At 38.6% G+C, this 25,636-nt stretch overlaps 1 protein-coding gene across 2 annotated transcripts in view; it reads right to left on the bottom strand.

Annotated features, from left to right (window-relative positions):
- Nucleotides 1-24,602, bottom strand: part of LOC137182437 (anoctamin-1-like) — a 162,503-nt gene extending 137,901 nt beyond the window's left edge. For both annotated transcript variants that reach the window (XM_067588643.1, XM_067588644.1), the window contains exons 1-3: nucleotides 24,150-24,602; nucleotides 15,406-15,801; nucleotides 12,095-12,193 (exon numbers count right to left, since the gene is read on the bottom strand). In XM_067588643.1, coding sequence (XP_067444744.1) covers nucleotides 12,095-12,193; nucleotides 15,406-15,801; nucleotides 24,150-24,248 — 594 coding nt within the window. In that variant the 5' untranslated portion in view covers nucleotides 24,249-24,602. The remainder of the gene's footprint in view (nucleotides 1-12,094; nucleotides 12,194-15,405; nucleotides 15,802-24,149) is intronic.
- Between the last annotated feature and the right edge of the window lie 1,034 nt (nucleotides 24,603-25,636).

Below are 25,636 nucleotides of genomic sequence, written 5' to 3'. Positions count from 1 at the left end.
AAAGACTGATCTTATCAATTGCTTTTGTAACCTTTTTTTTTTTTTAAACAGTGGTGTATCATCAGAAAATTGACTAATTATAAATTCTTTTCACAGTATTTCAATACCATGAATATCTGGGGAGTTTTTAAGGAATATCACAATCAATTCTGCAGCTAGAATAAATAATAAAGGACTAATCGGGCATGCTTGCCATATTCCCTGGTTAATTAGGAGTCTATTTGAAAAGTCATGGCTAATAGACACACTACTGTTAATATCATTGTAAAACATATGAATTATGTTACAAAAGTTTGTTCCAAAACCAAACATTTCCAAAGTTTTAAATAAAAAGGGGTGTTCTAAGGTAACAAAGGCTTTAAAAAATCTAAGAATAAAATAAAGTTATCATGAGGAATCAGTTATATTTTATCAAGAAGATCTAGGATTAATCGAGTATGATGAATATGTCTCCCTTTGAGAAATTCAGATTGTGTTTCATCAATTATCATACTTAGCCCTTTTTTAAGCTTGTAATCTACACATAGTAGGATAATGGGTCTCCAGTTGTCTAAGGATAAGGTTTAGGTATAAGTGTAATTATGCCTTGTTTCATGGTAGGTGATAAAATAGAATTGTTTATACACTCTTTAAAGGCATCATAGATCAGTTCTCAAATTTCAGTCCAGAAGTGTTTGAAGAACTCTGTTGTGAGGCCATCTGGGCCCGGTGACTTTCCATTAGGCATCTGTGAAATGGTAGTGCCCAGCTCAGCTATGAAAATTTCAGCTTCTGTTAGAATTCTCGTCTCACCTAGCGGTGCAAAGGCCCTATTGGATCTGAAGGAATTATTATTAGGGCCCGAGCACTGACCAGCGCAAAGCCCTCTTGTATCCAAAGGAATTATTATTATTATGGCCCGAGCACTGAGCGGTGCGAAGGCCCTCTTGTAATTGAAGGAATTCTTCTCTATTATTAGGGCCCGAGCACCTAGTGGTGCGAAGGCCCTATTGTAATTCAAGGAATTATTACTAGGGCCTGAGCGTTGACCGGCGTGAATCCCTCTTGTATCCAAAGGAATTATTATTATTAGGGCCCGAGCACTGACCAGCGCGAAGCCCTCTTGTATTCAAAGGAATTATTATTATTAGGGCCCGAGCACCAAACGGTGTGGAGGCCCTCTTGTAACTGAAGCGATTATTATTCTCTATTATTAGGGCCCAAGCACCAAGCGGTGCGAAGGCCCTATTGGATCTGAAGGAATTATTATTATTATTGTTATTATTATTCCAAAAAAAACACATTTTTGAGGGCCTAAATGTGCACAAAAAGTTGTTAAACTTTGCACATACATCAGAAGTGGTGAAAAATTTGATATTTGTGACTCTCTGTGGAAAGATGTTGCCATGACGATGCAGCGAATTTCAATGTTTCGCCATGAAATTTCAAAGCCTTATAACTTGACTCCACATAGTCTGATCTTTTCCAAATTTCATATGCTTGTTAAGAGTCCTGGTCTGAAGACATGTACAGGCCCATATTTTGTGACAGTCCTAGTGCCACCCACTGTTGACATGAAGTAACATGCGACATATTTTGTCTAATTACTCCTAGTAAATTTGGCTGATGCACCTGAAATTGACTCAGCTAAGACGTAAGATGGTGATGCTACATTCTGCAGCTCATGACCCAAAATCAAACGCCGATGCCATGGCGACACATTCTTTGCCATGAAATATGATGCTGTTTTGGAGGGGCAAGGCATGGTTCTACAGTCACGAAACTTGACACACGTCTGGAGTGACACCAGTTAAAATCTTGTATAGATCATTGGCATGGCCGTGGCAAAACGGCTCAACCGTGCCTCCTTGAAAATTTCAAAAGTGAAGCCCTGCCTTCCAGATTAACGTAGAAAAATGAAATTCACAGGGCATATGTATCATGTCCAGACGCACAAAAAAGCCTCTGGAGTCATATGCTAAATCCAACAGGAAGTCAGCCATTTTGAATTAACTGTGCAATTTTTGCTCTGTTTTTGCAGGCGTTGTAATTTAACAAACTCCTCCTAGAGATTTGAACCTACCTTCTTCAAACTTGGTTGGCTTCATCTTAAGACCTTTATGATCAAAAGTTATCAAAATCATGAGTTTTCATGGAACGCCCCTGACCTGGCGTGCCAGTCAATTTGCATGTCTCGCCATGGAACAGGAAACTGTTGTAACTCCACTGGACTTTGTCCATTCTGCCCCAAATTTCACAAGCTTGATTGGAGTCCAGAGCTGAACACATCGGCATGTCAATATTGAGTCATACTCATAGCACCACCTACTGGCAACAGGAAGTCAGCGCTATATGACAAACTACATCTGATCCACATGGAATTTACAAGTTGTGGTCTACACAAGATATATGGCAAATTGACATATAATTAGTGGGTGCGCTCTAGCACCACATAGTTGACACAGGAAGTGGTATTTAACTCCATTGTGCAACATCAGATATTCATCACACTCCATATGCATGTCAGCAAACCTTCACTAAATGTATTGCTGGATGAATGATGCACTTGTGTAGCACTGTCTGCTGGAAACAGGAAGCAAGCCTTATGTGACAAATTTCCTTTGATTTACATGAAATTTAAAGTGTGTGCTGTACATTTGATATACATCAAAATATAGGCTTTTTCCATTTCCACTTTTGGCTACAGTGACTCAAACCATGCCACGTTGATTTGTGTTTACAAAGTGAAATTTGTCTATCCATCATTTTACAGCTTAGACTTTGACCATTAGTCATAGCCATGATGTATACAACCCGCTGCTATTTGAGTCAAGACAAGCACCTCATCAGTTAAAAGACACACTTTAAAGACAGTAGCCCCTGAGATCAAAATCACTGTTAGGGAAAGATAGTTATCAAAAATTGGCACATTTGTCAGAAGTGGTGAAAAATTTAATATTTTATGGGTCTTGGGCATGTGCGTGGCAAAATGGCTTGATGGCATACCCTAGAAAATTTCAAGTTTGAAGCCCCTCCTTTCAGTTTCATGTAGATAAATGAAAGGCACATGTAACGTGTCCAGATGCACAAAAAAGCCTGTTAGGGTCCTACCCTAAATTCAACAGGAAGTCAGCCATTTTGAATTTAATTTCAATTTTTGCACAGATTTAGCCATTTCTAGGCGTTGAATTTTAATGAACTCCTCCTAGAGATTTAACCCCACCAACTTCAAACTTTGTCAGTGTCATCTAAAGACCTTTGTGATGAAAAGTTATCAAATCTTCAGTTTTTGTTGAATGGCCTTGTCGTGGCAACGTGGCAAACTTTGATGTTTCACCATGAAACAAGAAGTTGTTATAACTCACACGTACATTGTCAATCTGCCCCAAATTTCTCATGCTTCATAAGGGTCCCATCCTGAATACATCTATGTGTCAATATTGAGACATACTCATAGTGCCACCTACTGGCAACAGGAAGTTACATGTACTGTACTTTTATGAGCTGTACCAAGCAGGATAAACAGATCCATCGGAAATTTGGTCAGAAAAGCCTTAAGTCTTTGATGATTCCATTTTGTGAAAATGGTGAGTTTTCACAGAAGGCTTTTGCTGTGGTGGTGTGGCGAATTTCGATGTTTCGCCATGAACAAACAAAGTGCTATAACTTGACTCTGTATGATCAGATCTTTTCCAAATTTCCCATGCTTGACAAGGGTCCCGGTCTGAAGGCAAGTCCAGGCTCATATTGGGTCATAGTCATAGCGCCACCTACTGGCAACAGGAAGCCTTAAAGGCCACTCTTTTGCTAACTACTCCTAGCAGGTTGGCCAGAAACACATAAAATTTGGTAAGCTAAGATGTAAGACCTTGATGATGATAAGTCCTGAAGCTTTTGAGTTTTCATCAAAAGCCATTGACATGGCAACACATTGTTCACCACAAAGTATGAAGCTGTTTTTTAGGGGCTAGACATGCTTGAAAACTCACAAAACTTTGCACACACATGACAGGTCTTTACGTCTGTAATACTGTATAGGTGACGGGCATGGGTGTGGCAGAATGGCTTGACAGCGCCCTCTACAATATTTCAACGAAGCAGCCCCTGCGCCACGTTAAGCCTACATGGACAAAAGCCGGTACACACATGTATCATGCCAGGGTGCACAAAAAAGTGTCCTGGACCCATAACTTAAACCCAACAGGAAGTCGGCCATTTTGAATTTAGTAGTACATTTTGGCGTTTTTGCATGTTTATATTTTAATGAACTTCTGCCGCAGAATTCATCATAAGAACTTCAAAATCAGCGTGTGTCATCTAGACTACCTTGTGATCAAAAGTTATTAAAAGATTTAGGTATCTTTGAAGTGCGTGGCCGTGGCTTAGTGTTGAGTCTTGATGTTTTGCCATGACAGAGGAAATTGCTATAACTTAAGTGTAAATGCTCCAATCTGCACCAAACTTCACGTTTGATAAGAGTCCCAGCCTGAATACATCTACGTGACAATATTCCATCAGTGTTGCAAACTGGCTCAATAACACCCCCTCCGAAATTTCAACGAAGCAGCCCCTGTTGCATGTTAAACCTACATGTATGAAAATTGATATCAACATGTATCATACCAGGGCACACAAAAAAGTCTCTTGGACCCATAGCTTAAACCCAACAGGAAGTCGACCATTTTGAATTTACTGTTCAATTTTGTGATTTTCATGCCTGGTATTTTAGTGAACTCCTACAGAATTCATCATAACAACTTCAAAATCAGTGTGTGTCATCTAGACTAGTTTATGATCAAAAGTTATCAAAATCTTGAGTTTTCGCTGAACGCCATTGCTGTGGCGACGCAGCAAACTTTGACGTTTTGCCATGAAGCAGGAATTTGCTGTAGCTTGAATGTACATCATCCAACCTGCACCAAATTTCTCATGCTTGATAAGAATCCTGTCTTGAACACATCTACATGTCAGTATTGAGTCATAGTCATAACACCACCTACTGACAACAGGACGTCAGCCTTATATGACAAACAGCATCTGATTCACATGAAATTTTCAAGGTGTGGTCTACAGTTGATATACAGCAACATGATGTATACTTAATGGGTGTTCTCTTGCACCACATAGCACAACTCCTTCGTGCAATGTTCAATAAGAGTCTGGTCCTGAACACATCTGCAAGTCTGCAATAAAAGCCTTTGAATGCACCGCACTCCGACGTGCGCAAGGATGCAAAGGCCTGATCATCACTGCTTGCAGCTTTAATTTACTTATTACCTTTTTGGCCTGTGTATTTTTTTCTAAATTGAAAAAATATGATCAATTCTATTCACCGTCCTCAATCCATCTTGCCCTTGAACGAATAAAAGCACCTTTTGGCTTTTCTGTGTAAAGGTCATCTCATTTTGACTACAGCTGATGGAGTTTGAGGTTATCATCACTATTCAGATGAGTTTAGTTAGTAGTTTGGTAGTTCATTTTGGATATAATATCCACCTGTTTTTTCTTCTTAAATTGGCCAGTTTTTTTCCTTCCTGAATGCCAGTTTTCCTAACATTATATTTGAGCCATTCCCATTTATTCATGGGGGGATAAATCACCTTGTAGCTTGACCTCATTGATTAAGGATAAAATCTTTTTACAAAATGAACTGCTTTTCAGTAAGTTATAATTAAATTTCCGGTGGAATATCCTTGGTTGTGTTAAACTGTCCATTGGGCGAAATAGATAAAGTAATAACACAATGATCAGTAAGGGGAGAAGGGCAAATATCACAGTCAGAGGACATTTCAACAAAATTACTTGTTATTAACGACAAATTGAATCTAGAGCATTGAGTCTGCCCTGTGTTGTTCCTCCATGTGTGTTGCTTTTTTCCTGGATTCATTTTATGCCATATATCAACAAGGTCAAGATATTTGGAAAAATCAGAAATCAAAGGGTTAAATGAGTGAGTGTTGAACTGAGTAGGAATTCTGTCTTGCCATTCATGAAGGAACCAGATTAAAGTCACCTGCAATAATAGCTTTGTCTGTTCAGTATACATTGCAGTATACAAACTGCACAAACCTGCGGAGGTGCACTGCAATGCCTGATAAAGGCTTTAGCCTTGTCAAGCTCCTTCTTCCCTTCGAGATAATAAAATCCAAAATATGTCCAAATGATTGCCTTCATTGGCGATGGGGCAGGTTGTATTTGGTTTTCTGACAAGTACTCCATTGCTCGTGCGCTCTCCATGACACACACTGGAGTTGGGTCTGGGTGAAAACTGGCGCAGCATCATTGCGCCATCTATGGGATTTAGTGAGCTAACTCATGTCAGGTTTGTTGTGCACCCCTACTTCACAGTATCATCAACAGCAACAACCAGACTCACGGTCCGTTAACTTCACAACAAACAGCACTGAGGCTGAAAATAACATGCTTTTTAATAGCCTATCTCTGCCCAAACTTAAGCCTCTTACTTGTGTCGCTTAAGGAATCTTTCTGGGCCAGCTTAGTTCCTCAACTTGGATGCTGACGGGGCAGTCCTCTCGCTCTGTTGGCGTGTCCACAGCAGCTGATCCGCAGTGGCGTTGCAGGTGACACAGCAGAGTTGACTCAGTTAAAGACAAGCGGGGCACAATGGTTATCCTTTGTCTTTCTTCTGCAGGAAAGGTGGAAGAGCACTGGGTTGCACAGCAGTTTTCTTTGGATCCAGTAACATGCTCGGTTGAACACAAAGAAAATTTCTACGTGTACAGTGAGGTTGAGATGGTGCAGCCTTGTTACAGTTTAACGTGCATATAGGAGTTACTTCCTCAGAGCCATGGAAACAGCTGGAAGGAGCAACCACTGCTGGAAGCACAGTTCAGAGAGCGCCTCCGATGTTTATACTCTCAGTGATGTCACGGCCGAGATGAGGAAATCTCTGGGAATTTCCATCAGGTCTTGTCAAATTGGAGCTGAGAGTTTTACTCTGCTGGATTTCACACCTCGGTGTGAGTTGAGCAGAGCATGAAGTCTGTTTGGAGTTCTTTTGTTGGACTTGGTGCCTCTCTTTGTTATCGGGCTTTATGACTGCATGCAGGCCTGCCTTTGTCTCATGTACATGGTGTATGAGGCCCAACAGCAATCAGTTCAGACTTGTACCACTTTGAAAGTGATAATGAAATATTACTAGGTCCAACCTAATAAGATTGCCAAAACTTGTGAAAAAGAGGTAGTGGTGTGCTTGAGGACTGCCTTGATCATATAAAACTCAATAAAAACGCAGGTGCTCTTGAAGATAAGGGTCATCATATAGAAAGAAAAAACAAACTTCAGGCACTCATGCTTGGAGCAGGAATAAAAAACTCTAGGATTAAGTTAAAAAGCCTTATTCAACATGGCTACTTGCAATAAAAAATGGTCGAAACCGGTTGTTGTTTTTTTTTTTTGCAAGTATCCATGTTGAATAAAGGCTTTTTAACTTAATCCTAGAGTTTTTCATTCCTGCTCCATGTATGAGTGCCTGAAGTTTGTGTTTTCTTTCTAATAAGATTGCCATTGTGATTTCTACATAAAAGTGATTATTCAGAGACCGACATGTTAAATTGCGATCAGATTAATGTAAAGGGGTGCATGTCTTACAGGGGTTATAGGCCCAAGTAATGGGTAGGGCAGTGAACAGAACTCCCCATACACAGCCAGTATTTGCAGTCAGGTGCTGGTCAGTCATAGAAACATCTTAGGAAAAGTTCAAAATTAACCACTAAACACTGAAATTACATTACTGTGACTTTATTATTATTTATTACTGTGCTGAGCAAACCAGAAGAAGCTACAGGCGAAATGTATTGTTTGCTCATAATAAAGCCACACTAAAGTCATTTGAGTGTGCGGTGGTTAATTTTGATCTTCACCCAATGGGTAGGGCAATTAGGGTATTAGTTTAAACCTTAATGTTTGGAAATTTGACTGGGAATGCAATTCCTTACTGTAATGTACTGTACAGTCAGCATAATCAGTTGATTCAGTTGTTGTTTCACATGTAATTTGAAACATTATCTTGATCTGAAATGGAATGGGTAGCAGCACAGGGCTCAGGAGGGATAATTTTAAGGCTCAGGAGTCTTGTTAATGTGTTCAAAGAGTGTACATAGTATGACGTGGCTCTTTAAAGCAATACAGATGTACAAAATAGATATCTTGTGGCTCTTAAGTCTCTGACTTTTTGGCTGCACCTGCGGGAGGAGATTGACAGAATGGAGCAGAGAGGGATGGGAACCAGCACCAGACCAGTTTCAACCCATCCAGCTGTCTCCAGTGACAACTGTGTCCCTCAGGACAGCTCAGCTGCCAATCATGCTCTCGCTCTGCTCCTACTGTCAAACCAGGTCGCTGCTCAATTCTCATTATCTCATAATAATTTGTAAATTTCTAACCTTCAAGAGAAATTAAAATGTAGCGATATCATGCTACACCATTACTTACTTACTTGGTTGGATTAAATGTCTAGGAGGAGTTCGTTCAAATACAACGCCTAGAAATGGCAACAGGTGTGCAAAAATCACAAAGTAAATTCAAAATGACTGACTTCCTTTTGGACTTAGGATATGGCTCCAAGAGGCTTTTTTGTGCGTGTGGACATGATACATGTACCTACCAGATTTCTTTCATGTACGTCAAATTAATTTAATTAATTTTAATTGGAAACTCTCTAGGGTTCGTCCTCGAGTCATTTTGCCACACCCAAACCGAAAACCCAGACAACTAAATACACCCTGTCTGATGCGTGTGCAAAGTTTTGTGAGCTTTCAAGCATCCCTAGGCCCTCAAAAACAGCTTCCTGTTTCATGGTGAATATGTGGCCATGGCAACAGCTTTTGATGAAAACTCAAAAGCTTCACTATTTAGCATCATCTATGTCTTATGACTTAGCTGACCAAATTTGAGGTGGATCTGTTTAACCTCCTAGGAGTTGTTAGTAAAACCATGGGGCCTATAACTTCCTGTTGCCAGTAGGTGGCACTATTACTATCGTTCAATACAGGCCTGTATATGTCCTCAGACAGGGACTCTTATCAAACATGTGAAATCTGGGAAAGATCTGACCATGTGGAGTCGAGTTAGTTTGTTTTGCAATGGCAAAACATCGAATTCGCTGTGTTGCTACAGCAACGGTGTTCAGTGAAAACTCACAATCTTCACAATATAGCATCACCAAGGTCTTAAGGCTTTTTTGACCAAATGTGAGGTGGATCTGTTCATCCAGCTAGGCACAGGTCATAAAAGTACAGCACATGTAACTTCCTGTTGCCAGTAGGTGGTGCTATGACTATGACTCAATATTGACACACAGATGTGTTAAGGTCAGAACTTGTTATGATGAATTCTGTAGGAAGAGTTTGTTAAAATACAAGGCATGAAAATCACAAAAACTGACCTGCCTGACTGCCCTGGCATGATACATGTGTGTACCGATTTTCATACATGTAGGTTTAACATGTGGCGTTGGCTGCCTCGTTGAAATATTGTAGGCACCGTTATTGAGCCAGTTTGCATCACTGACGGAATAATGTCATGTAGATGTGTTCAGTCCATGACTCTTATCAAACATGTGAAGTTTGGTGCAGATTGGAGCACGTACACTAAAGTTATAGCAATTTCCTCTGTCATGGAGAAACATCAAAACTCAATGCCACGCCACAGCCACATGCTTCAACAATAGCTAAATCTTTTAATAACTTTTTGCCACAAACTAGTCTAGATGACACACTGATTTTGAAGTCGTTATGATGAATTCCGTAGGAGGAGTTTGTTAAAATACAAGGAATGCCAAATCGCTAAAATTGACCACTACATTCAAAATGGCAGACTTCCTGTTTGGGTTTAAGCTATGGGTCCAGAGACTTTTTTGTGCGCCCTGGCATGATACATGTGTGTACTGATTTTTGTACATGTAGGTTTAACGTGGTGCAGAGGCTGCTTCGTTGATATATTGTAGGGGGTGCTCTGGAGCCATTCTGCTTCACCCATGCCTGCCACCTATACAATATTACAGACTTTAAAACCTGTCATGTGTGTGCAAAGTTTTGTGAGTTTTCAAGCATGTGTAGCCCCTTAAAAACATCTTCATACTTTGTGGTGAACAATGTGTTGCCTGGGCAACGGCTTCTGATGAAAACTCAAAAGTTTCAGAAGTTATCATCATCAAGGCCTTACACCTTGGCTGACCAAATTGTATGTGTTTCTGGCTAACCTGCTAGGAGTAGTTAGCAAAAGAGTGGCACTTAAGACTTGTTGTTGCCAGTAGGTGGCGCTATGATGATGGTCATGTTTTTGTGATTCATTTTATCGTTCTTTTAATTTATACAGGGGTCAAAATTTTAATTTGCTGTTAACATTCTTTTTTATCCTTAGTTGTGTCACACCTTGTAAAGTAGGTTTAGATATGAGAACTACAAACTGATCATTGATTACATTTCTGAGATATCACTGCTGACGATTGATTACAGGTCCATGTGATGAATTACTGACATGAACAGTATAAAGAGCCATGCAGCTGTGCGTAATGATCGTGTGTAATAACAGCTGTTTTGTCGTTGGAGAACCTCGCTGGTGCAACACAATCTGTGAAACTGCACTTTTTTCTTGTTTGTTTCATTGACAGGTATACAGACTGGTGGAGTAGATGGCGTATTGATATGAAAACAGCTGGTTAAGGGCGTGTCTTCATCCATTTATGGATAATTGTGGGAGTGGAAATGAGGCTTGTGTACGTGTGCCCAGTTCCACAATGACTGAGATTTATAAAACACAACCATGCATACACACAACTTTATAAATCTGATGAAAAGCATGCGCATGCATATTTGTGCTTTGTGCGTGCACACAATTTAAGTCATGAATCTACACATGCATCTAGCCCCTGCTGCCTTCAGATGCTGCAGGGATTTAATGAACTGAAGAAGAAGCTTCTCATACAGTATAAAGCAGCTGTCGACATCACCCACATTCACTTACAGTTCAATACAGATACTTGATTGGGGAGTGTTTAATTATAATAACTTATGTATATGTTATATATTAATCCGTTATTGCAGCACATTAGTGTATTTAGTATTTAGTTCGCTCTTGTTGATAAAATCACTAAATGGCAGAGGAGTGACTTTGCTCCGGAAACAGACATGGTTGTGAGATGTCTAAGACCCATTTTCCACAAAAACACCAACAACTCGCTTAGTGTCGCGCCTGATGTCATTTTCAGCTGATTTGATGAAGGTAAACACAGTGTACGCCCACTGTGCTCTGGTGCAGCACTGGATACTGACTGTGTGAGACTGGATAGTGAGCACTCCTTTCTAAAAAAAAAAGCTCAGGAAATCCCACTTATTGTCAATGCACCTCAGTAAGCCATACATCCCCTAAATGTCCTAGGTCAGTAGTTTCTGAGAGTAAATTTTCAAGCTGTGATTATCCTAGATGTCACATTAAATCCTCCTTGACTCCATGTTGTAAAACAATAAAACATGAAAAATTCCAAGAGGGATGAATGCTTTTTAGAGGACTTTTATAGATTATCTCTCTCTCTATACATATAATAAGCAAGCAAGCAAGCATAATAACATAGATATAAATAAATAATAAATAATAAATAATAAAGCAATAAAGCAACAATAAAGCATAAATAATAAATATAACAATGAGTGGGACCAATTTACATTGTGAGTACTTTTATTAATTTTATTTTGAATGCAAGACTTGTACTTGTTAAGGAGTATTTTATATTTTTGTATTGCTACTTTTTGAGTAAAAGCAGGCCCAGTACTAGGATGTGAGGGTGGATTTTTTTCTCATAAAATAAAATTCAATTATTTGATTGATTTAATAGCCTCAGAAAAGCATAACAACAACATAAGGTTACTGTTTCAAAATGAAAGAATACATTTCTTAAGTAGACCAGAGCACAAACAGCACTATCCATGGTTCTGAAACAACAGTGGGGCTATCCTTTCTTCTGAAACAACAGCTCGATATATATATAAATTTGCCCATGTCCCCTTATGGACTCCATAGAAAAGTGATAAAAGAAAAGTGGATTCTTCATTCTTTACCCCAGACAGAAACAATGAAGAGAGACCATAAATCTTACCCTCTTGGTGGGCATCTTTAGCTTCATGAACTCAGCCTCTCGACAGAGAACATTCCAGGGAGCATGGATCTTCACAAAGCACACTCCTGGAATCTTTGCCTGAGACATACAATGCACAATGTATGCAAAAAAATATGTGCCAAGTGAGACAGAATTGCATGAAGTACTTGCACAGTGTACTGTGGCTGATCCACTGAGCAATCTGGACCATGAAAGGGGAAAGTTCTATAAAGATACTGCCCACTTCCTTTGTTTTCTCTACCAAATTGTCACAGAAACATTTTTTGCAAAATTGAATTGCTACAGTGTAGTTTTAAATGCTCTAATAGGAACTTTCAAATGCAGGGAAAATGTTGGATGGAGAAGCATAGGCACTATCCCTGGTTTTATGACCGTCACAGGATTTAAATATGGCATGATTTGTGGATATACCATATCATTTGGACATGCTCAGCAAAGACTCTCCTGACTTGATCTTATACACGCTCTCTAGCCCTTTAGGACACATCTGGACACAAAAGGGAGATCAGATGCATTTCCCTCTGTGCTAAATGCTCATGCATAAGATGGCACACATCAGATTCCATAATTAAATAAAATATAAAATTAATAGTGAGCACCTAACTTACTGGCTCATTCATTGTCAACTCACAGTTTGAAAGTCCCATTAGTGATAGATCAAGCAGCATCTCAAACAGATGATTGTACTGTGACAGACTGAAATCTGATCTGAGAGAGGAGACATTTGGAGGTTTGGGAAACTGTGCCAAATGAAAAATATCCCTATAAGGCAGCACTGACATTACTGGCATGTCAATGTCTGGATTAACTGTTCAGGAAAAATACAGGGTCTAAAAGATTTTCAGCTTGTAAAATTATGTTAAATAATAATAATAGTAATAATAATAATAATACATATTTCATTATAAATCGTAAATAATAATTCCATAAAGGTTTGTGCAAACATCTGCATACAGCTTCAAAGCAGAAAATTTGTGAAACTCAAAGTTTCTAAATTGTGTTGGACACTGAAGTTACACATGCACACATACACAAGGGGAAACTTTGGGCCCTTTTACACCTACCTTGTTTGGTCCACACTTTTGGACTTTTCAGCTTGATCCAAACCAAAATTACAAGTGTGAAACCTCCCCCAGACCACGCACTGATTGCAATTTTCTTGGTTGATTCTGGTCTCCAATTTTTTAAAAGTCTGACCTACCAAGTCCGATTTTTGCTGATTCTCATTTTCTTTCTTTATAAAGATATAAATCTTATATAAGATTTTTGGGGATTTTTGGACTTGAAGTTAGACTTAAAATCAGGACTCAAGTCCTGGACTCGAGTACTACAACACTGCCTGAAGATAAAGAAACTGTAGTCTATATAGTATAATATAATATTGTAGGACTTTAAACCTACTTTTATTAATTAATTACCTTGTAATGATCAGGGCACCATGTCCTAAAAGGAAATCTTTAATATCCGGAGGAAACATTAAAGCTTAAATTCATTTCTCAATTTGATCAATTAATCAGTCTCATAAAATCATTAGCTCTTTTCAAAACAATGACTTCTGTCTTCTGTGTTCAAAGGAAACCACAACAACTTCACAACATTTATTAATGGTTAAACATCTTAATGATATATTATAAAGCATAGGATAATAAAACACAAGAATAATAAGGCCTTTAAATGATAAAAATCATTTAAAATAGAGCTCAAAGTGTGTGACTTGGGGCTAACATGAAGCAATGGAGAATGCTAAGGAAAGCTAACTCGACTTCTCTAATGAAATTATCGTCTTATTTTTACTTTAATCGACATCAACCCTTGATCACAAAGCCATGTTATGCCTTACTTTTGAAGAGTTTTGTTGTAGTTGATGTGTGTTGGTTGCTTTTTGTTAAGGCAATAATTTTAGTTATTTGGTCAGAAATGGTCTCTCAGGAGGTCTGTTTAACCTCCCTCTTTGTCACAGTATTTGATTTTGGTCAGTGTCATGCTGTCAGACCCCCACTTGCACTTGGGAGGTCAGTTCATGTGGGTTGAGACACTCACCCCACGTCTCTGTGGAATTCACTCATCTCCTCACTTTGGAATTAAAGAAGGGCTGTTTTATCCAATGGAATTAAAGAAAAGAAAGCATGGTGTCCTACAATGTAGTGGCAACAAAATGAATCTGTTCTTTCACTTTTCTCCATTAATTCCAATGGTGATAAAAGGCCACCTGCTGAACTGACGACACACCTTATGTCAAATGCAAGCCCATCAAGAAACCAATCAATGTCAAATATAGGGAGACACAGCCCAGGTAGGTGATGACTACAGGACGTAGGTCTGTCGTGTAAAGTTCTGTAGTGCGCTTGTATAATTGCAATGCGAAACCAAAACTAAATGGATCAAATGTATACAATGTAAAAAAAAAACATCAACCTTGGTTCGGACTTTCAGGTGTGAAAAGGCCCTTTGAGTGTTCAGTTTCACATGTAGTTTCCTGTTATGAACCTGTATGCAAGAGTTCTTAGAATCTTCTCAATAGAAGGTTCTTCTCAGTCCTTCTGTAATGTCCATATTGATAATTAATTTGCAAACAAATGTAATTTGCACTCAGTTTCAGGAAAATAGGAATCAAGACCTTCCACTTGGTACTGGCAACTTTAGGTCAGTTGGAGCAACAAATACTGTTGCTCCAACTTTATCAGTCCAGGAAATCTCTCATCATTTAGACCTACTGCCAGTGCTAAAATGCATTTGTACTTAAAGCGCAGGAGTGTCACTCATACAGTTCAATACAGTTTTAATTATGTTGGAAGCATGTGTAATAAGAGTCCTGCTTGTCCTGAGCTGAGCTACAGTGGTGCTCTCTGCTTTCTGATATGCAGCTCCCAGTCTGTGTTAACTGAACAGCTTCTAAACTAGTATCTTCAAAATGCTAGTTTAGCATTAGCATGAAGCTCATATAGCTAACTAAACCAGCAGACAGTCACCAGACAGCAACTGTGTGGAATTTTCACTTTATGCTGCAGTGCTCATCACCAAAACTAGCATTTGTTTTACAATTTGTGTAGCCCTTACGGATGGTCAGCAAGCACCCCTGTAACTCTGAGATTCCACCTAGTGACTCAACCAGGAACTATAGAAAATCTACATAACATTTTCTGACAGTTACGCTGCATGTCCCTCATCTATATATTTTTAATCAATTAAATTATTAACAACAATTAATCAATACAGTATTAACATCCATATATATGTATATATATAAATATATATATTTTATGATTTATGATATAATACATAGAACTCACATCCTCGTCTTTCTCCAGCTCCAGCCCCATGTCTCTTAGTTTCCCCTCAAACTCCTCCCTCCTGAATGACTTATGATCCTCCTGGCCATCGAAGGTCCCTCCTGGGCAGCCCAGCTCCACACTGGACTCCGGTGATGACAGTGGAGATAATGATGTGTCTCTTGCCATTTCTGCTTGGTGGTATTGGACATGTTTGTCACGGCTCCGGGGTCCACAGCGTAGGCTGCGGGCTACAGCAATTTCAGTGAGCAGGTGCATTGACTGTCGACTGGATCGACCCCCAGCTGGCTTCTTTACAGGGTAGGTCAGGACGTAGTCAACACGCCTCTGACCATCCTGGAAGTAGAGGCCATGCTGGCAGCGGGTGTTTTCCTCTGGAGTTAGAGCCTTCAACAACTGACAGCATACACATGAGAACAGACAGGAAAGGGTAAGGATTTAGGACATAGGAACAGCATATAGACGTAGAAGTGTGTGTTTGTTTATATGAGCAGTTTAGTTTTTGTCATGTTTCATAGTTGCAGAATTTAGAGCCCTCTTTTTTCTAGCAAAGTAAATCTTTCCACCTGACGGGTTTAGCATATGATAAAGCACCACAGCTGGGCAAAAGTTGTTGAAATTCAACATGATTGGAGTTGACTATAGCTAGTGATGGAAGGATGAAGCCATGTGACAATGTCTGTGCTGAAAAAAAGATTTAAAGGGGAAAGAACTCATGCGCATCTGGTGGTTTACAGAAATGAATTCAAATAAAAAATTGGAATGACATTTAACTTTTATAATTAGAGCTCAAACTCCAAAGAGGTAGAACCTTTCTGTGTTTGTCCTGGTTTAATATTAGAGCCTGAGCACCGAACAGTGTGAAGACAATCTTGTATTTGAAGGAATTATTAGGGCCTTTGCACCATTCGGCCCTATTGAAACTGAAGGAATTCTTCTTCTTCTTCTTCTTCTTCTTCTTCTTCTTCTTCTTCCAAAGAAACATATTTTTGAGGGCCTAAATCTGCTTGAAAACTTATGAAACTTTGCACATTCATCAGAAGTGGTCAGAAATTTAATATTTTATTGGTCTGGGGCATGGGTGTGGCAAAATGGCTTGAAGGCGCCCCCTACAAAATTTCAAATTAAAAGTATCCACTCCTAAAGTTGATGTAGATGAACAAAATTTGGTAGGCACGTATATTGTGTCCAGACGCACAAAAAAGCCTCTTAGAGCCATGCCTTTGTCCAACAGGAAGTCAGCCATTTTGAATTTACTGTGCAATTGTGGCGCAGTTTTTGCCATTTCCAGACGTGGTATTTTAACAACTCCTCCTAGAGCTTTAACCTGACAGACTTTAAATTGGGTCAGTGTCATCTAAAGACTTTTGTGATGAAAAGTTATCAAAATCTTTAGTATTCACTGAATGCCCTTGCCGTGGCGACGCAGCAAACTTTGATGTTTTGCTGTTATAACTTGAACATCAGAGTTTTCATTGAATACCATTGCCATGACGACGTGGCGAATTTCGGTGTTTCACCATTGCAAAACAAACTTTCCCAAATTTAACATGTTTGATAAGAGTCCCAGTCTGAAGACATACACAGGGCAATATTGAATCATTGTAATAGCGCCACCTACTGGCAACAGGAAGTTATATGACACATACTTTAATTAACTACTCCTAGCAGGTTAACCAGATGCACACTCAAATTTGGTCAGTTAAATTATAAGATATTGATGATGCTAAATGGTGAAGCTTTTGAGTTTTCAAGCTGTTGCCTTGGCAACGCTTTATTCACCATGAAACAGGAAGCTGTTTTTTAAATAGCTAGGGATGCTTTAAAAGTCACGAAATTTGGCACATGTGTCAGAAGGGGTGTAATTAGTTGTCTGATATGGGTCTTGGGCTTGGGTGGGGCAAAATGGCTTGAGGGCGCCCCCTAGAAAATTTCAAAGTCAAAGCCCCCACATTTAAATTTGATGTAAATGAATTTGGTCGGTATATATATCATGTCCAGATGCACAAAAAAGCCTCTTAGAGACATACCCTAAGTCCATCAGGAAGTCAGCCATTTTAGATTTACGTTGCAATTTTAGCACTGTTTTTGCAATTTACAGGCGTATTTTAATGAATTCCAGCAGACAGTCAAAAGACCTTTACGATGAAAAGTTATCAAAGTTTTCACTGAACAAAGTTGCTGTGGTGGTGTGGTGAACATTGATGTTTCACCATGAAACGGGAAGTTATTGTAATTAACTTGAATGTACATTGTCCAACCTGCGCCAGATTTCTCATGTTTGATAAGAGTCCTGGCCTGAACAAATCTACATGTCAGTATTAAGTTATAGTCATAGCGCCACCTAGTGACAACAGGAAGTCAGCAATATATGACAAACATCATCTGAGTGACATGAAATTTTCAAGGTTTAGTCTACAGTTGATACACAGAAACATGATGTATAATTACTGCATGTTCTCTAGTGCCACATAGTGGACACAGGAAGTGATTTTTAACTCCTTCGTGCAATGTGTAATGAAAGCCTGGCCCTGAACACAACTGCATGTCTGCAATAAAAGCTCTTCGTCTGCGGTGCCGTCCCACCTGCGTGAAGATGCGAAGGCCCGATTATCGCTGCTTGCAGCTTTAATTATCATTATTATTATTATTATTACTATTATTATTATTATTATTATTATTATCATTATTATTATTATTATTATTATTCTCCGCAAAGAATTGCATTTTTTAGGGGCTAAAGGTGCTCGAAAACTTATGAAACTTTGCACGTTCGTTGTGATGTGTCGTTATGCCAGTTGTTTGCTGACATTAGCAGGAGAAAGGCAAGGCACGAGGGAGCCTGCAAAAATGTCACTTCCACTGGATTTTTGTGTAAAATCCTACCCAGGTCCTTCACATAGAAATCAGTCCACAGGGTGTCACAGACAACTAAGAAAGTCAGGGAAGGTCTAATATTTTACATTACATTACTACCTGTTCACTCATTGGCAATAAAAAATGATTAATACATGTAAATTGCTTCACAATTCTAAATATAGAACCCTTAAAGTGAAATACAAAAAAATTAGGCTAAGAGCTTGATTTAAACACAAATACTGTGTGCTGCATGTCTCATTATTATCCATATGGTAACCTGACTTTGCATGTTGGCAATTCAAATAGGCCACAATTCAAATATTGTATCATATGCAGCTGTCTGCATACGATGATCTTTAATTGCTCAAAAATGTGTTTCCTTGACTCTGTTGAATTTGACTATATTAATATGGTTGAAATCCTCATTGAAACTCATGCCAATGGATTTTCTGATTGCCAGATAGTCTATATGAAAAAAAGGAATGAATATTTGAATCTTTGCATTGAACAGCCAAATCCAATTCAACTGACAACATTCTTAGTCGGGTACAGCCCTAGTAACTAGGGATGTGCAGAGAGCCCAGTATTTATATCTGTATTTGTTTAGGCAGCAAAATTTTTTGTATTTGTTTTTTTATTCAAATAAAAGTGGAAAGAGGCATAACAATCCTGTTTTTGTTTTCTAATTTTAGGATATTAAAGTGTTAAAATAAATGTTCTTCAATAAACTATTATAATAATTATGTACACTCAAACTATATATGATTGAATATATGATTATTATATCATTGAAATATCATTGAAAAGAAAATCATTGAGAAGAATATAATTGAAAAGAAAATCATCTTAAAACTAACATCCACTTCCTGATACACACTCAAACCAATAAACTAAACTCTACACTAATAAATGTCTATGTGAACACAGTATTTATGAATAAACTACCTTATGAAGGAGGTCCCCACACTGGGTCTCAAACTGGAGTCTCCCAGATCATAGACGACTGTGCTGACTATTGAGCTAAAACTCTACTCATTGCTGACAATTGCAGACAGACCTCTACCTATTTATACACCCATAAGACAGAGACAGCACATCATGTAATGAGTAGGAAAGAACTTCAAAGGTGATTCTTGCTTTGCACTTTTCATTTATTGACTATTTTTTTTACAACCTAACTTTGTGGAAATGAGAAGGGGAACAACAGGTTATGGAGAGTCCCTTGGGAGCAGTTTGGGTGTGTCAGTAGCACAGCTTTATTTCTGGGGAACACCCCCAACTCCAGGAGTGATGTCCAAATTAGGATATGTGTGTCATGTAGCAGGTGAATGTGACTCCCCTTGTTGAAACATACTGACAGATGTAACAGCGGAGCAGAGGAGAGAGACTGAGATAGCGATGTGACCAACCTGCGTGCTGATATTTGACATGTTTTTTCTTCCTGAATACAAATAATGTTTAAAATATTTGTATGAAACAAATATTCATAAAAAACCCACTATTTGTGCTTTGCCGAATAATGTATTTGTATTCAGACACACCCCTACTGTATATGAGATCATTACATCATCAATACTGAAGTATCAGTTCGTAAGCAGCATGTTACTGCTGTAGCTGCTGGAGGTGGAGCTAGTTTGAACTACTTTATATACAGTTAGCTAGTTTAGTCCAGTGGTTCCCAACCTAGGGGTCAGGTCCCCCCATAGAGTCACCAGATAAATATGATTAATGGGAGAGGAAAGAAGAAAAAACGAAGTTCTGATATTCAAATCTGTTTTCAGTTTTTGGACTTTTTCTCTAATCTTTGATTTTTGGTGAAATATTGGATCATTTGAAAATTTATTGAAATGAAACCATGTGAGAAGTTCACAGGGGAAAATCACTGTTGGGTCGAGCTGTTAACAACTCACAGACATCTGAAATGTGATCCCTACTACACAATGCTTTTTGTAAGACATCAAAAGCCAAAAAGGTTGGAAACCACTGGATTTATCTTTCACAATGTGTTGTATTTTAAAAGCTTGTTATATTATTGTGTCAAATCTTCATCTGAAAAATGACTAAAGCTGTCAAATAAATGTAGTGGAGTAGAAACTACAATATTTCCCTCTGAAATGTATTGGAGTGGAAGTATAAAGTAGCATCAAAGGGAAATACTACATATACACAATACAATATCTATCTCTAAAGTATCTCAAAATTGTACTTAAGTACAGTACTCAAGTAAATGTACTTAGTTACTTTCCACCACTGCTGTTATGAAAAGAGGACAGCTATAAGGATACACTAATGGCTGTTAAAGTTCAAACACTGGTGCAAGCTAACCCATGGCTGCCATGAGATACAATTAGCAAAATAGCAGAACAAAAAATAATATGCTTGCACTCCTGTTTTCACAAAAGAGAAAATAGCATTAGCTTGTACCGGGAAACATGTCGCACTAAGCTTGTGATGGAAAAACAAGTTGAAATCACCAGCATATTGCTGGTGCCACATGTCCAGACAAACTGCTAAGTCAGAAGCAAACTAAATTTAATGTTAGAAGCCGTTACCTTTGGACAGCCGCTAAGTCAGAGGAAATGCACGTATACAGTAGTTTTATTTAACCAAGCTGACAACAATACTTTCAAACACAGACAATGCAATGCAATTTTTCTGGAAGTTTTAAGTGAGGGTCGACTCGTGGTATACTTCCAAGTTCGAGACTGCCTTGTATTCTGAAAATGTCCCATATTGTTTATGTTTTTGTTTATTATATACAGATTAGCAGTGTATAATACACACACACACACACACAATACCCACCACACTCACATGAGGAAAACCAGCCATTTGACATGTTTTTTTTCCTCCCAAAAACAAATAACTTTTAAAATATTTGTATGAAATGAATATTTGTAAAACCCCACTATTTTTGCTTTGCCGAATACCATACTGGGATTCAGCTCCACCCCTACTAGTAACTAACTGATGAAAAAAACCTACTCCATCTGTCTTTGGCTGCAAATTTGAGGTGACGTGTGTTCATGTCATGGCACTCTGAACTGTCGAGACATTTCCTGAATAAAAGCTGTCATTAGGGGTGTGAATCTTTGGCAATCTCATGATTCGATTCGACTTGATTCCAATTAATTCTTGACTGAATGAATATGGGGTACCATTTTCAGTCTCTTGCTCCAGTATACTGTGTACCAAACCCTTCACTAGTGTCCTTTTTCCACTGAAATAGAATATGAAACATAACTGGCAATTAAGATAAATGTTCCGCAGCCTTTTTATTTTAAAAAGTTAACTGCATTAATTAACGAATTACTTAATTTTAAAGCATCTTATAATCTCCTGCCTATATGAGAATAACAAAATGAAGGGGAGGAGGAGTGCTCCACTGTGTTGTTATTAATGTCATGTCTCGAGCAGTTTGCTGTTTGCTGTTTGGGTACTGAGCAAGTACCCTGATATTGGGTTCATCATGACATCATCACATCTTCTCAGAACAGCTGTCTTTGGGGGCTGCTGAGAGTGGAATATAACATTTACTCAGGTACTGTATTCAGTACAATTTTGAAGTACTGTTCTTAGTATTTCGATTTTATTTTACTTCATACATCTACTCCACTACACTTCAGAGAGCATGTTTTACTTTTTCATCATAACATCAGAAAGATTAGGCCATCAGTGGTCATCTCTTGCCTTGACTGTAACGCCCTTTGGCAACACTGTCAGCAGGCACAGTAAAACCTCTACTAATGGTAGCATGTCTAGTCTTCAACAAGCCAAAAAGAGCTCAGGTCACTTCACTTTCATTTCACTTTCATCTTCTAGGAATTTATATGTTACTCTATGTACCTGCAAGCCTTGTGTCATGCCTGTCAGGTGGAACCAAATTTAAAGGCACTTACTCTCAAAAGTTTCTCCTTGATCTAGAGTATGTTTGATTGTATCTCATTTGTATGTCACTTTGGACATGTGTCTGCTAAATGAATAAATACTAATTGTACATCAGTTACCAATGAACTTACCTCTTAAAATGCTGCATTCGTGTTAATGCATCACTTATTTTAATCCAGTAATATACCAAATATAGCAATAATTCAACATAATAACTTTGCATCATGAATACTTAGCCATACATTTAGCTGATACTTCCATACATTTGAATACATTTTGGGTGTAGGACTTTTGCTTGTAACAGTATTTTTACACTGTACTATGTGTCTTAAGTACAGTGTCTGAGTACTTCTTACATCAATGGCTGTGAGACTGAACTATTCAGTAAAGTTTGTAAAACCAGTTCAAAGGACCTCAAGCTTTCTTAGCTGAAGTGCTAATTTTCCTCGGTTTCAGCTCCATGAGCAACCCCTTTCTCCTTTTTGTTGTTTTATTCACTGCCTAAATGATGATTAATGTGGGTTAAGTAAAATTCTGAATGCAGGACTTTCTCACAAAAGGATATTTATATTATGAATTGGTACAGTTTTTAACTAAGGAAGTTGGGAACATCACCATCCAACTTAGTGTGCAGTAAATCACATTCATCACTGACTTGTTTGAGTTGAAGTTTACACAGATAAAGCTGTGATGTCCATCCTCAGCTCCAGATGCAACTCAACAGCAGGCTGTCAGTTGCTGGCTGGCTTGCTGTGTGTGAAAGCAGCTGTGTAGCTCACATTTGGCACAGTGCCCTATCTAGGTTTTGTGTTATGACTTCTGGATTCTCTACATATTTCACGGATTTGGACAGCATAGAGACCTTGTGAATGAAAACTATGATTTCAGAAGCTGGGGAGGCAGTTAGGTGTCATAGTAGGGGTGGCAGCTGCCATGCTTACTGTGGCACTTCTGAGTAAATTCTGTGAGACATAAATAGTGTGTGAATTATAAGATACGTTGTGACCTGAGCCTACTTACAGTATTCCTCCTCATGAAGTCTACTTATAAACTCTCACCACAGATCTGAGGGAAGGTTTATATCAGTTGTAGAGAATGTTAATTCCATAACGTCTAAAATCTTTTCTGGTTAATGTGCTTTCTGCATCCAGTGTCAGTGTCAGTTTGTTCTTGTCATACTAGTTTTTGGAACAGAGGTCTACGGAACAGAGGAATAAGACATATCAGACTTTGGATGCACGCTAAATACTTGTTAGTAGATTAGTTAATTTGTGGTTTGGCTTGCACATGAGATAAGAAAGATAAGAAATATAGAAAAATCGCCAGCCAAATCCCTTAAGATCAAATCTTTCACAAATGAGGCCTTATGTCCCCTCCTTCCTTGCAGTGCTAATTCAGCTCTTCATTTATCAGCTCTCAGCTGCTCAGACCACCAGAGAGGAGTCATAAATAAGCTATGGTTAAGTGCAGTGTGAGCTCTCCTGTAAATACGCAGAATGAACTTTGTTTTGATGTTCCTCATAGGTTGAGGGAACAGTGATGGCGTAAGGTGACAGGCTATCAACATTGTCCAGGGAATCAGTTATATGACTTGTTATGTGGGATGTAAAAAGTGGGAATTCTAAGTGGACCAAAAATGCTATAATCTATTACTTTCTCCCTTTGTAAGGACAAGGGAAAACAAACTACGAAGACAGTTGGTAACGGAAAAGCTTTAGTCATGTTAAACTAGAACTACTGGCAATAAAATCAGGTGTCTTCTAAAGGAGTATTTACCTTTGTTCAAGTAATTGATGTTGAACTTCGTATGCCTAATCATCATCATCACCATCACATGGAAAGATCTATCTCATGCCTTGTGCATCACTTTACACATTATTTCCACAAGATTCAGCCTGACATACCGTATTAGCTATCTTAGCTTAAAATGGGCTCTAAATTAGGCTCTAAACTTAAAATAAACTACATATGGTGGACATTGTGATGTGGAGACTCACCCTAAACTTGCCATGGAAGATGATATCCTGTAGAAAATGTGGAGTCTGTTGCTCAGTCTTTGGAGAGACGTTGACTTCCTCTTCTGCTTCCTCCGTCATTGTCCAGGTCTGGCAGGTAGAAAGCAGAGATAAACTGATGACTGGTTAAGAGTTGGTACCAGACAGAATAGTCCAGTTTGTCCTTCTCCTCTATCTACGTCTGCGTGTATTATTTGAAATAGACAAGGCCCCTCTCCTGCCTCTCCTACTATTCCCTGTGACTTGCAACTTTTCTGTGGCTTTGCTTGTATCAGTGTAAAGCTCTCTGTGTAGCGCTGTTTCTGTCTCAGTGTGGAGTGGCTGAACTGAGCCTGCAGCCTTGTTACTTGAGAAGCTGTCTGTGAGCCAACATCTAAACTTAGATAACGATTAAACTCTGATGAACACAACGTGCCCTCCTTCACTTTCTCTCTGTCTCTACTCAACTGCAATCACTGCAAGATCAACTACCCTGATACATGCATAGTATCTCTCTCTCTCTCTCTCCCTCCCCTCTCTCTCTCTCTCTCTGCCAGTGGCTACTAATCACTGCAATAGTGATAGCTCAAATGTGATGCATTACGTGTCAAAGAAATGTCAACATGACATACTAACTGAAAACATTCCCAAGCAACACTCTCATAAGTTAATAGAAGCTTGTGTGTGTGTGTGTGTGTGTGTGTGTGTGTGTGTGTGTGTGTGTGTGTGTGTGTGTGTGTTTGTGAGCGCACTGTGGTGGACACCCTGTAGAACACATCACACACTGTAAGATGATGTCAGTGATGTACAACCTGAAACTATGTGTTACCACATCTTTTAAAAATGAGGAGCACTGTTGAGATGTTTCTAGAGTAGATAAAATCCTAGCTGAATGTAAACAATCTATAACAAAGTTCACTGTAACTGTAATCCATTCTGTAAAATGCACAAAACTACTGATTCTTCTTCCATTTACAACCAAATTGCAACAACATTTAATCCTTTTTGCCATGACATATCAAATCATCAGAGATTAGTCGTTTGTTTCCCACCACAGCTCATACAACTTGCTGAGTGAAAACACGATCAGGTTTGTTTTCGTCTTGTTAATTTAAATGTCACTGACTGTGATGCTTGCGAAACAGCTCACGTTACTTAACCTCAATTGTGCTTGAACATATTTAGGTCTGGAGTAACCAACATAAAGAACATATGAAATTACAAGAAAAAAGAAGACTGCATATTTCTGTGATATACAGAGGACTATTCCGACCTTCTTGTTATAATTTATCAGCAGGCTGCAATGTCAGTCAACCATTAAGTTGCACTGTTACATGATTCAAGGTGTATTTACTTCAATTTAAATTTTATTTAAAGTTATCAGTTAAAATTGAAAGTTATCAGTGCAAAGTATTGTACACTGATAAAGCAATACCATGCCTGGGACCATAACTAAAATACGCTTATCTCCTGTAAAATGAAAAAGGTAG

This window comes from Thunnus thynnus, chromosome 5 (genome assembly GCF_963924715.1).
Source record: "Thunnus thynnus chromosome 5, fThuThy2.1, whole genome shotgun sequence".
NCBI lineage: Eukaryota > Metazoa > Chordata > Actinopteri > Scombriformes > Scombridae > Thunnus > Thunnus thynnus.
This window is presented reverse-complemented; position numbering and strand designations above follow the sequence as displayed.